Source organism: Anas platyrhynchos, chromosome 21, assembly GCF_047663525.1.
Source record: "Anas platyrhynchos isolate ZD024472 breed Pekin duck chromosome 21, IASCAAS_PekinDuck_T2T, whole genome shotgun sequence".
In the NCBI taxonomy this organism is placed as follows: domain Eukaryota; kingdom Metazoa; phylum Chordata; class Aves; order Anseriformes; family Anatidae; genus Anas; species Anas platyrhynchos.
The window spans coordinates 16,129,951-16,142,121 of record NC_092607.1 but is presented as its reverse complement, the minus strand read 5'-3'; the positions used below and the strand labels follow the sequence as shown (position 1 = coordinate 16,142,121).

The 12,171-nt window shown below is 43.3% G+C and overlaps 1 protein-coding gene across 4 annotated transcripts; it reads right to left on the bottom strand.

Annotated features, from left to right (window-relative positions):
• Nucleotides 1–2,300: 2,300 nt before the first annotated feature.
• BIRC7 (baculoviral IAP repeat containing 7) lies at nucleotides 2,301–10,930 on the bottom strand. Of its 4 annotated transcripts, none has more exons than XM_038166301.2 (8): nucleotides 10,850–10,930; nucleotides 9,080–9,605; nucleotides 6,316–6,415; nucleotides 5,635–5,713; nucleotides 5,492–5,537; nucleotides 4,319–4,534; nucleotides 3,363–3,419; nucleotides 2,301–2,773 (listed from the first exon to the last, which is right to left on the bottom strand). In XM_038166301.2, the coding sequence occupies exons 2-8, from the start codon at nucleotides 9,594–9,596 to the stop codon at nucleotides 2,571–2,573; spliced, it is 1,218 nt and encodes a 405-aa protein (XP_038022229.1). In that variant the 5' UTR covers nucleotides 9,597–9,605; nucleotides 10,850–10,930; the 3' UTR covers nucleotides 2,301–2,570. The 4 variants fall into 4 exon arrangements, with proteins under 4 accessions (XP_038022229.1, XP_038022228.1, XP_038022226.1 ...); XM_038166300.2 differs by having other exon boundaries at nucleotides 10,841–10,928; XM_038166298.2 differs by lacking the exon at nucleotides 10,850–10,930 and adding an exon at nucleotides 9,687–9,716.
• Nucleotides 10,931–12,171: the final 1,241 nt, after the last annotated feature.

Here is a 12,171-nt window from a genome sequence, read left to right as displayed (position 1 = left end):
AACATTAAGTGCTAAAGTCAAAGACAAAATGACGCACCTTTATTTGTCCCATTCGGAAGGGATCCAGGAAACAAAATGCTGTTCTATAAAATTAGTGCTAATAGAATATACACAATTTATATGCAACGTGCATTCCAGATGCCTACTGCAGCCAAACATTTCATGTTCGGATCAGGTGCAGATACAAGCAGCATGTTCCTGAAGTTTTCTAAGGGTGTTTTTCCTTCTGGCCAGTCCAAGCCACAGCTTCTGATGGAGCAGAACAGACAGCTGGGAGTTGCTGCTTCGCCACTAGTTTCCTCAATATGAGGAAGAAAAAGCTCTGCCTGACCAAACATACTACCTCTACCTTCAGTGCTGTGCCAACTTAAAAAAAAAGCAGAACACAAGTTACTACACCACTCAGAAGTGGCATAGCAGTGTGGGTACACAGCTGCTTAGCACTTTCTCCACCTCTACTTTGATTCAGCCCATTCCTATATTACGCTTCCCTACTTGCCCTGCTTGATATTCCCTGAAGGGGTAGAAAAAAGTGCTCATCATCAAGATTTTTGCATTAATCTTCCCTCTCTTTGAGTTTTAATTTTAGAGGCCCCAGATAAACAATTAGAAAATGTGGAATTTACATTTCCTAGTTTAAAAAGAATCTTCTCAGAAATGCCATCAGATGCCAGCATTCTTTACTGGCCCTGTTCGAGAACAATCAAAACTTAGCACAAGTGGTGGAGAAAACAATGTTTCAGCTCTGAGGAACTGAAGTGTTTCATTAATCAGTTAGCAACGGAATTACTACACAGGGGAATTATTCTAGATGGTAACACAAAGTCAGAAAGGAATTCCTCAAGTTATTTTGTCGTCTGTATGTTTAATGCTCTCTCATCTGACCGAGACTTAATGCCACAGCTACTACAAAAACTGAAAACCCTTGCTAAGTACTTTAACAAGACTAAGCACAGAGCTGTGCACTTACCAGCATGCCTCTTGACTTCAAAATCCTGCAGTAAAGATTAATTGTACACAGGTCTGATGACTGAATAGCTTCTCAACAACTACCCTTCCCATTCTATGATGAACACAGGTAATTACACACCGCTCACTAGAAGCAAAACAAAGGATCAGGTAAGCTTCTAATATTTAGTATTGGCAACTGCAATGAAAAAAAAAAGTCACTCTGAGAAGACAAAGCGAGACAAGACACTACACATCATATTCCACACTTAATTACCTCCTCTGGGTTTTGTTAGCAAAGACATTCCTCCTTCATGCTCTCACAGCCCTTCCTGCTGGTCTGCTTGTGCTAGACCTACTACTGTCAGTACTGCAAGACTACACAATAACTATTCTGTTAGGGCAGAAACTCCCTGTTTGCATCTCCAGCAAGCCGTGAGATTAGGAGCCAGTGAAAGCTTTCCTGAAGAAGTGGGTTTTTACCAGAGGTTAGGAGTGCCCTCTGTTGGTGACAGGCACCGCTTGGGACTACCGCTAGTCAAACCAACTTTAATAATAATAAAAAAGCCCAGAAATAGCTGGCCAGTTTAGCCTCCTGTCATCCCGTTGATGCTGAGGCTGGGTTCCAGCCGTGCTGAGCTGAAGTTTAAGAGGAAATAACACTAATCCAACACTGAGCTGTTTTCCCCTCCACAGATTAGCACGCCCACTTAAAACGTATGCAGCTTTCACTGCTATTTTTAGTGACAAAATAGAGCCAGTGATAGCTTGAACCCAGATGCAATGCTTAATTTAGCACAGTGGTACAGCTCTGCTCACTACAAAAGCTGCTGGCTGGCAAGGAACCCACCAACTCCTCAGAGTTTCCTCAGAGTTCAGGAGTTTAAACTGCTCAGTTGGTAATTTCTCATCATTGCCAAAAGCTGCATTAATATTTACCTGACACCTTAAAGTTAAGGGGATGAGCCTTTGACCCTGTTCAGGGCCTGGGGTTGGACCTAAACAAGTGGCTCCAGAGCCCATGCTCCAGGCTCCACATCTGTGTTTAAGAAAGAGGTATCAAATCTCTCAGTCACATTCAGATGCAGAATTATTCCCACCTACACAACTTCACATGCTTGGTCCTTATCCTCCCTCACCCTCCTCCCTTCTTTTGGGGTTAGGAGCCTGCAGGTCCCTCGCAATATCTTCTGTGAATTCCCAAGGAAACCAGTGGATGGTATAAGGTTGTTTCTCCCTCTCATGCTTCTGTAACTTGAGTTTCCATCCTTCAGTGTTACCTACAACTTGATTCCACTCTGACATTGTGGGATCCCCACCAGCAGGGCACATACTAGAATCAGATGCTCAGATCTCTGTAAGATAAGCCTTTATTCAGTGAAAGAACAGCTAATTTAAAAACATTTTTCCCCTGCAGTTAGCAAGCTATAGTACTGGCAAACCTTTATTTGCTACATGATAGAATATTACATTTAAAATCATCACTTTAGCCAGTGCCAGGAGGCACATTTAATAAGTTTTAGGCCAGGCTGCCTTGCAAATAAGACAGTATTAAACTACTTTTCTTCCTGTTTTATGAGTGGATTGCATAGATTAATGTTTCCTGTTTAGCACATCATAGCTCAGGACATGAAAGTCCTCACACTCTCCCGGATGACCGCTCTGCAGATAGGGCACAGTCTCAAGTTGAGGGCACACTCTCCACAAGCTACCAGGTGGCCGCATGGAACAAACACAACGGACACGTCTCTGTCCATGCACACTTTGCACGTCCTTTCCTCTTGCAAGCGGCGGAGCTGTTCTTCTGTGCTCAACGGAACTGCTTCTTCACCAAAAAAAAGAGAAAACCCAAAGAGTCAGTGTCGTGACAGCTCCATAGGGCCAGTCCTGTCACCTTAAGTAGTCACAAAGCAATTTGCTCATCATTTTGTTCAGTGACTGACTGGGAAAGTGTCAGAAGTACCTTTCTCAGGCAAATTTCACTCAAACTGAAAAGCTACAGCTATAATAGACTCTTACCTACCTAAAGCCCAGCATATCTAATCATGTTGGACTGAGTAGGGACAGGTGTCAATATTGCAGTATAAAGATATGTAACATCCCTGATTAAAAAAAGCTATTTTAAAATAGCCTGCTTCAAAGGAACCCTAATTCCTCAACAAGGTCCCTATGTTCCACCACCATTTGGGCTGCTACACATTTCTTCTCAGGATTCACATGGTCTGAACTTTTGGGTAGACCTGTGCACTGTCAAGAGTTGGACTTGATGATCCTTAAAGGTCCCTTCCAACTCAGGATATTCTATGATTCTATGATTAAAACCAACAAATACAATAACCACTGCTGCTGTTACTATAAAAACTTATCCTGACTGTATCTGGGCAGTTTCCTCACCCACCGTCACCCCAGTGCACCTGGTTCCTTTTGTTGCTCAGACTGCATTTCTTCTCTTGACCGTGAGGTTTCAGCATCTGTATAACCAGGAGAGAAGATGGCATTAAAATGCTACCCCTTCCTTCCCTCTTCAGAGGGCACTGTTGAAAGAGATGTAACGTCCTTGATGTCAGTGCCACTCAGTCAAGCACTTGTTTACAGAACTGTTAACCTCATGCACTCAGCCTGGTCAAGCCAATGCTTTCTGGTGCTTATGGCACTGTATTTTTGTAAGGAGGTTAACATATGTCCACATCAAATTCTCTCCTCAGAGGTGATTTATCTATCAGACAGCAGGAGTCAGCACCTGCTCACTCACTATTTAATCACCCACCTCTGAGAGAGTCATTTTATTTTTTGCTTTAGCTAAAGGGGTGGCCAGCTGATACAGAGACAGGAGCTTTGGAAAGTAGGCTTGTACCAGAAAAAGTCTATGGGAAACTACATCTTAGATAAACTTCACTTATCACAGAGACTCCATAAGACAAGTAACACAAGACAGACGTAAGTAAAACATGTTATCCAAACAGAACTATGGGTATTTTTGATGAAGTCCTTGATTGGATTTCAAATAGGCTTAGAGTACACATTCATCCTAAAAGCCTTGCTTCACACCACTGCCTCTTCCACGCATCTGCATCAACTGATGTGAATTTGTGCAGAAACCCTACAATGTTCATCTGCTACTCCAGTTACGGGCAGACAGCTTCAATACTGTCTGCTACACCACAGCCTACTGGAGAGGTGCAGTTACTGATACTACAGTAATCACAGCCCCTTATTCTTCAGCCTCTTCAGGCTTAGGTGCATGACTGCTGTTAATTCCAGCCTAGGAAGAGAGGAGGCAGACCCTCAGGACAGTCCCAACAGTGCTCAAGATCAAGTGAACGAGAGGTTAAACTTCCACCAAGAGCATGGGTGGGCAGATCAGGCATACCTCTGCTTTCCTCCACACTGTTCTCTTCCCAGTCTAGCTGGAGCAGATCAGAAATCAGTTCAGACTCAGACAGGTATTCAGTCCCAGTCAGCACGTACTTGTTGTCTACCAGGCTAAGCACCCGGAGTGGGTCAAAGCCCATCTCCAGGACATTGTGTGCTACAGAAAACTGATCCACAGAAGGAAGAGACAGCGACCTCCAGTTCCTTAGAAGATCTGTAAAGCAGTGAGCAGATACTTCACCAAAAAAAGCAGGGGAGGTTAACAGGGCAAAGAGTATGCCGCTCTCTGAAGTCATTTATATATGAAGTGGCATTAATTTCATAACATTCCTCAAGTTATCTATTTAGGCAGACCAACATCAAGATTTACAGCTTTTACTTCCAACGATAACTCACAAGAAAGTCATTGAAAGCAATTCCATGAGAGCCAGGAGACTAACTTCAGGTGTTTTATTGGACAGTGCCAGTGAATAAAGTCTCTATGTCTGGCCCTAGTCCAGAATCTTGTTTTCATATCCCAGAACAGAAGCCTCAGAACTGCTTTCATGAAGATCAAGAACACTCAAATTGAATCCTCTCTCACCTCATGATCTAGCTCAACCATTCATCAGTTAACACTAAGTGGGAAATTCAGCTGGCAGCCTGTTCAAAGGCATAAATCTTTCTTAAGCTCACCTAGTGGACAGGCTCTTCAAGAGCATGAGGAAATCAGTTTTCCACAGTTACACAAGCCAAATTTCACCTACTTAAGTTTTCAGCAGCAAATAACAGATGGTAATAGATCCCCAGAACCAAGCTCGGACCTTCTAGCTGTTCTCTGGTCTACTGAATACACTTCAAACACAGCAGTCTGAACAACTCCACAGACAGAAACAGAACCATCAGAGCACCAACAAGTCTGGGCAGGGTTAGGCAAGCAGCCAAAAGTCACATCATCATCCAGACTAGCTGAATATGTTTTGTCTTAACCAGTATAAAAGGTCTCAAGAGCAAGTACATTTGCTTCTTGTGCTAGAGACCATTTCCTAAGAATAAAGAGAAACTGCTTCTAGAACATCAAAACACCTCTCAAAAACACCAAGTCTACAGAGTGCACAGAAGCTGGGGTGAGGTGGAAGAACAAACACCACTTTTGACAGAAGACAAGACTCCATGTAATTACAGCACCAACCTTGGGAAGCAGAAGAGTCTTGTTCAGTCTGATCCCTGGAATGTCCCTGAAAACATCACAGGATGGTCACAGAAGAGCAGCACATACACCAGACTTCAGCTAACAAACTCCCATTCACTACACACAAAATATTCATGACTCACTGGAGGGCGAGAGCTGGCAAAGGACTCCTGAACACTGTTAACAAATTCTCTCCCCCTCGACCCCAACAGAAATTCACACCTGTAAGCAGAAAGTTTTAAATACATTAGTACAGGGTATCTCAAGAGCTGGCTTTAAGACAACACATGGAGAGAGACTCCAAACACACACACACTACATTTTAGGGCAGAATGGGAGAAATAGGAGAGTCAGCAGGTGAGGAGACATGATTAAGTTGTCAGGCCAACCTTTGGTTCTCCCACAGGTGAAGAGAATAACACAGACTAAGTGGCAGACCTACAAACAAATTTTCTGTCTCGGCCCACTACTAAAACCTGAAGATTTTCCCTTACCCTGGAACTTTAGCCTTAAGGATTTGGAACCTCTCAACATTTCAGAGACTTTGAGATAGTTACAGACTATAGCAACAGCTTATGCAGTTAAACATAACAGAATTTACTCAACTAGCTTCCCACCTGGCTGTAGCCAGGTAGAAAAACCTAGAAACTAAGCTATAACAGGGCCTGGAAGCAGCACCCTTTACTTGTACACCTGTGTCTGACTGCCTTGTCCCTCAGCTGGTGGTACTTTTGTCTCATGGAATAAGAAAAACACACACTACAACACACAATGTGCCTTTTGGCCTTGCTACAAGACAGATTTGTCAGCCAAGACCAAGTTACCTTGGATTCCATCTGGCATGTTCCCTCCACGGGTCATCTCCAACAGCCCAGTTCCTCACACTTCCATTACAGTAATAACACCTCACCATATCCCCTTGGCCTGAAAGAGACATCAAACAGTGTATGAGATCTCACATCACCTGATGCTCCCCTAGCCCTAGATGAGAAGCTGGGGAGAGATTCAGCACAAACCCCAGACTCCAGGACAGACCAGTTGAGCACATGACAAATTTATCAGCATTGTACAAGTTGTTTAGAGGCAGGAAATCCAAAGACAGTCAGAAATCCCAGAGCTGCAGCTGGCTGAGATGATTCCAGAGCTGGGTCACAAGCTAACAGCCCACATGTGATCACCTAGTTCATGTGCACACACACCTACATTTAGAGCACAGCTATAAGCAGTTATACCTATAAACACCATTTCTAACCATGATCTGCCAGAACCAGCAGACAACACACACAGCTGCTATCCCACAGGCAGAAAGTTTTATGGCAATATGGTCCTGAGCTCCCCACCTTGCTACTGCAGGTCTCTTCACAATCTGATCAGAGAAATCAAAGCCAAGTGCAGCTGAGAACTGCACTGCCCTAAGGATGATGGAAGTTTCAGTGCAGCCTGAACAATTTCAGTAAATTTGGGTCAGAGACATAATCTTCTGAACATCAGGGCACCATTTGGCTTAATTTGAACATTTGGTTCCACTGCTCTCCAGCTTAAGTGGCAGAGGATTGCCATCACAGGCTGCATCCTAACAGTCCCCAGGTGAGCCTTTGTGGCTCACCTGAGAAATCAAGTCCAGCACAAGGCACCTTTTAGCTACAGACAGTGCTTTACAGTTTATCCTGTGCTCCTGGCCAAGCTGGTCTTCTCTGTTCCTTGAAATGTAATAAGGACAGAAACAGCAGCAGGTAAACTGAAGTAGCCGATGCTCTTCTGCTACAGACACGCTGCTCACTGCTGTGAGCAGACAGGTGCAGATTTTTAGTATTTAACTGCATTTACCACAAGATTGAGGTTACAAAGCTTCAGCGAAAGTCTTACAGAAGTAGAAAGCCATTAGCAAACAAACTTATTTAACTCAAGCTAAGAGGAGCAGGTCAGTTATTTAGACAGACCTTCCTACGTGCACACCACAGGTGCAGATTTGAGATGCAGCAATCACAACATTTAGAGATGAAAGGAAAGGGCAGCCTTGCTAAGAAATAGTACTCAGATGGAGAAAGAGGCAAGTCAGTTTTACTGCAATGATGAGAGCAGGAGACTTTCGTGATACCCAGGATTTTTCTCAAAGAGGGAACTTTAGTCTGTAGACACAGACTGCCACTTCCTTCCACATCTCGGTTACTGATGTGCAGATATGAAGCCCATAGATCCCTTCATCACATGGAAGAAGGAACATTTCTAACACAATTATCACTACATTATATCACAAAAAAAAGGATTTCCCACCCACAATATTTAATTACAGTCAATCATGATTATACTAGAAGGATTTCCTCCAACTGCTCAATCCAGGAAGCTGGATTCACGCTTACTCTGACTTGATACCTATTCAGCAAAGCTTTCAAGGAGGAACCACCATATATTTATATGATGACAAGAAACATTACATATTTTGCTCAAAAAAGCATCTTTTCTAGTTTGGTAATACAAGTCCAGTGTCCTTATTCCTTATGAACATGAGCCACAAATGGGTTACCTACCTATAAATTTCCTTGAGTTGGGTTTTTGAGAAGGCTGAGGTGCAAGACTGGGCTTACACGAAACATGGCATACAAAGGAAGTGCCTCAAACCCTTCTAAAAGTGCAAGCAATAAATAGGTTCAACACCCACTAATTCCAGTAAAATATATGCTTAAAACACATCATGCTTCCATTCCCGTCAGTAAGGGGAAAGGCAGACTTACTAGTGGATGCATCAGTACCCAAAACCAGAGTTCAGCATACAAGGGTCTTCTGCCCAAGCAGTACATAAAGCAGCACATGCAGAAGGAAGGATGTGGTTTCTAACCATACCAAGTGTACTTGCAAGTATCTGGGCGAGCAATAACATTAAACACATCTTCAAAAACTACCTTGAATAAGAGTTTTAAAAAACACTACAGATTTCAAAGTAGAGCTTCAGCTGAAAAAGGTGCTAATCATCAAGTTTGCTTCCGTTTCTAGGAGCTACAATCTGGTGTAAGGATACCAGCTGACATACACGTTCATATCACCAGAACAGAGCCAGAAACATTTCACCACCAAAGTGCTGGTAAATACTTCAGCATACAGCTGTGAGCAGCATCTAAGGAAGCAGCACCAACAGCCAGGCAGGCATCTTAAAGTGCTGCAGGATCCCAAATCAGCAGCACATTCATGAAGATATCGTGTGACAGCAAGGTAGAAATGCAACTGATTCTGCTTTACAGGGGACCACACTTGCAGAGGACAGCATGCTTCTTTGAGGGCTTTGGCAAAGTGTGTTAGGTTGATGTGCAGCGTGGATAAAACACTCACACTGTGCTGTTACCCAGCAATCTCAAGTACTCGGTTACAGCCCCTGCAGAGCTTTTGTTGTTCGCTCTTCAGAATGATTCAGGTAAGCAAAACTTGCACAAGGCATGGTCAACTCCTCTCTCTAGCCAAGTCTTCTGCTTCTGCATTTCCTCCAGCATTTGGTACAGTAAATTCAGATTTAGCTATGGGTTCCCAGGAACCCATACACTAACATATTTTCACAACATTACACAGATGGAAAGAGACTTTCTTAGGTGTTCCTACCTGTGTAAAAATATCCTGCTCTAGCCAGCTGCTCGGGACGCATCTCACTACTTTGCGGCCAGTTCTGAAATGTTGACAGCCTCATCTCCTCTGTCCCCATTTCTGGGTGTGCTGGCGGATCGGGCAGGGCTACCTCCTCAATGTCCATCCACTGCAGGAGGCTGAGGAACTGCCCATCCACACAGTCAAATATTCCCTGGAGAGGAAGCTGTTGCTGGTTCTGCGCAGTCTCATGGTAAACAAATTCACAGAAAGGGAAGAACTTCAGGTGCTCCACCATCGGGCAATCGCCAGCTTTCCAATCCTTCAGGATACCACCACAACAGAAGCACTGTACGTGGTCTCCCGGACCCACAAAATAAAACCCAGCCTCGGCCAAATCCAAGGCAGGCACCGGTGAGCTGTCTGGCCACTGGGAAAAGGTCCTCAGTCTTCTTGCTTCGTCCCTCATGCTGGAATTGAAGAGCTGGAAGTGAGCAGTCCTGAGAGAAGCCTCTGCTGGTACTGTGTCCGCCATGCCCTCGTTCTGAAAGAGAATGAGATAATCCAGAGCAGTCAGCTGGCTTCCCAGGGTCAGACAGCACTCACCCTGCATTATTTGTCCTACATCCCCCCTGCTCATCCCCACGCATATTCTGGAAATCTCGTGCTCTCGACAACACTGAGCTTGTTTCAGAATTGCAGCCTAATCGCAGATCCGGTGTTTGTGTACTTTGCTGAGTCCTTGCTAGCGTGCCTGAAGGGAGGAGACCTGCACTTTCTGATCCCCTCTGCCAGTTTACCGGAGAGATGCTTGTGGGAACAGATAGTAAAGGAGGAGAGCAAAACCTATGCTACCTCTTGCAGAGCCAATCCAGCTTTCAGCCTCAGATCTGTGAGATAAATCCCAATCATTTTGCTCAGCCTTCAAGCTAGCATTAAACAGGCTGCATTTTTGCTCATAAAAAAAGAGACAGGGCAGAAAACAGCTACAGCCAAGCAAACACAGAGATCACGTCCAATTCACAGTACCAGGCTACTCATAACCTTATTATGCCAAATAAACATAACAGAGAAATATCCCTGTTACAGAGTACTCTCCAGGAAACAGCCCAAAATAATTAAGTTCAATTGATAAAGAAAGGCAACCTTAACTCAAGGAAAGATAAGACACTTTCTGCCTGTGCTAGTTCTATACAAGGGGAAATTAAAGTTAACAAATGTCCAGTTATCTAAGTCCCCATCCTACCTAAGGGAAGGGCCATCCCCTGCAAAACTTAGACTGCAGCTCAGCTACTGCTTTGAACACTTTCTACATGGCTTGTAGACACACTTTGAGGGGTCATACACTCACATAACAGAATCAAACTGATCACCCCCCAGAAGATGACTAACAGAATAGAGCATTGAACAAGCTTCACAATCAAAGGAAAAGAGAGATACTCCACCCAAAAGCTTACCAGCTGATTTTTTTTTTAAAAAAAGATGTGACACAGGAAGAAGAAACATATGTTTAGTTTTAGCTTACAGAAAAAAAAAAAAAAAACTGCTATGGTTTGCCTACTTTAAAGGCATTAAATCTTCTACAAAGCATATAAATAGCTAATAACAACACTCCACACCTACTCAATATATTAAATAGCTATAGCACAAATAAAAGATAACGCTCTCTCACTATCTGCTTACACCTACTTAGCAATGTACTTTCAAAGCCACATTACAGCTAACATCAACAATTCTCTACAATTAGGGAAACAAAAGCAAAAAAAAAAAAACACACACCTTGCTTACCTGAAGTAAATTACAAACAACTTCCAATAACTAAAGCCCTCCCAACCTAAGTTTCAGGCAATACTCTCCTCTCCTCTCCTCTCCTCCACACCACAGAGACCTTTCTCCAAGCAAGCAGAAGCCCTCACACAAGGCTAGTGGTGCTGCCTGGCACAGTGGCCATTTCTAAAGCATCTTTTTCCCTGATTGGTTGGGTTTGCATTGAAATTATCTCTCAGCCTAATAACCCAAATTTTCTCAATGCAAGTCAGCTAGTGAGGATATGAAGTTGATCCTGAGGTTTTTCCAGAAAATAACTGCTTGAGCCTAAAAAACAAGTAAAAAAAAATGGTTAAAATCTAGCATAATACTAGATGTGGCATCTTGACTTAAGGTAATAATTGCACTCCTCCTGTTTTGCTGCAGTGTTTTTGCCACTAGATATAGAGACTGAGCAGGACTTCATAAGAACACCCAGCCCTTCTGCTCTGCCATCTCCTAGGGAAATCACTTTTTTGTCCTTTTTATATGGCTTTTTTTTTTTTTTCCAGTTAGCAGCTGTGACTTAAGCACCATGCTTATGAAGAAACAGAACCTGTTTTAGCACTCCTGCAGATGTACAGATAATCACTAAAATGTACACATGGTAATAATAGCAGTGACTATGATAGTGTGGTGCTAAAAGGCTTTGTGCTTGGATGGCTCTATCATACATCTCAAGTACAGCTGCCTTCAGCATGTTCCTGCTTTTGCAGGTATTAAAGCAGCCTTCCAATAGTTCCAATAGGCAATTGAGTGAAGGAGCTGCTTAGAGACTTGGAAGACTCAGGCTGCCAAAGACTGTGCCTCAGTTTCCCTGTCCCTCAAATAAGTATTACTGCATCGTCTACCTCAGAAGTGTGGTCTAAGGATTAGTTAGTCTGATTCTGATGTCCACTGAAATCTCTTTGGGCCCTGACAATGTAATGGAGTCTAAATGGACACAAATTACCTCTATAGCAAATGTCTAGCCATGTTAAGACAGTTTTCTAAAGCCCCACTGAAACAGAGGAATTTCATTATCAGCTGAGTCAGGTCCAAACACCACTAGTGCATTGCAATCCTCTGGGGGAGTTGCTTTCAAACCACAGCAGCTGACACTGATCTGTGCCATGCCAGAAAAGTGTGGGAGCCTTGGGAACATTGATCACTGCTGGAAGTAAAAGGGTTCTCAGTAGGACTAGTGATTTTCCTAAACTGCTGATGTTGTGTGCAATTACGATTTCTTCTTTAATTTCCATTTCATACAATAGAGACAAACATAATCATATTTTAAAAGGAGACTGTCAGATGTTAAGTTATGA

Excerpts from the sequence above, each read along its gene's own strand:
- BIRC7 (XM_038166298.2), bottom strand. Across the intron at positions 3,420-4,318 it reads CAGTGTGGAGGAAAGCAGAG|ATGCTGAAACCTCACGGTCA; the intron begins GTATGCCTGATC and ends CTGGTTATACAG. Across the intron at positions 2,774-3,362 it reads TGAGCAACAAAAGGAACCAG|AAGCAGTTCCGTTGAGCACA; the intron begins GTGCACTGGGGT and ends TTTTTGGTGAAG.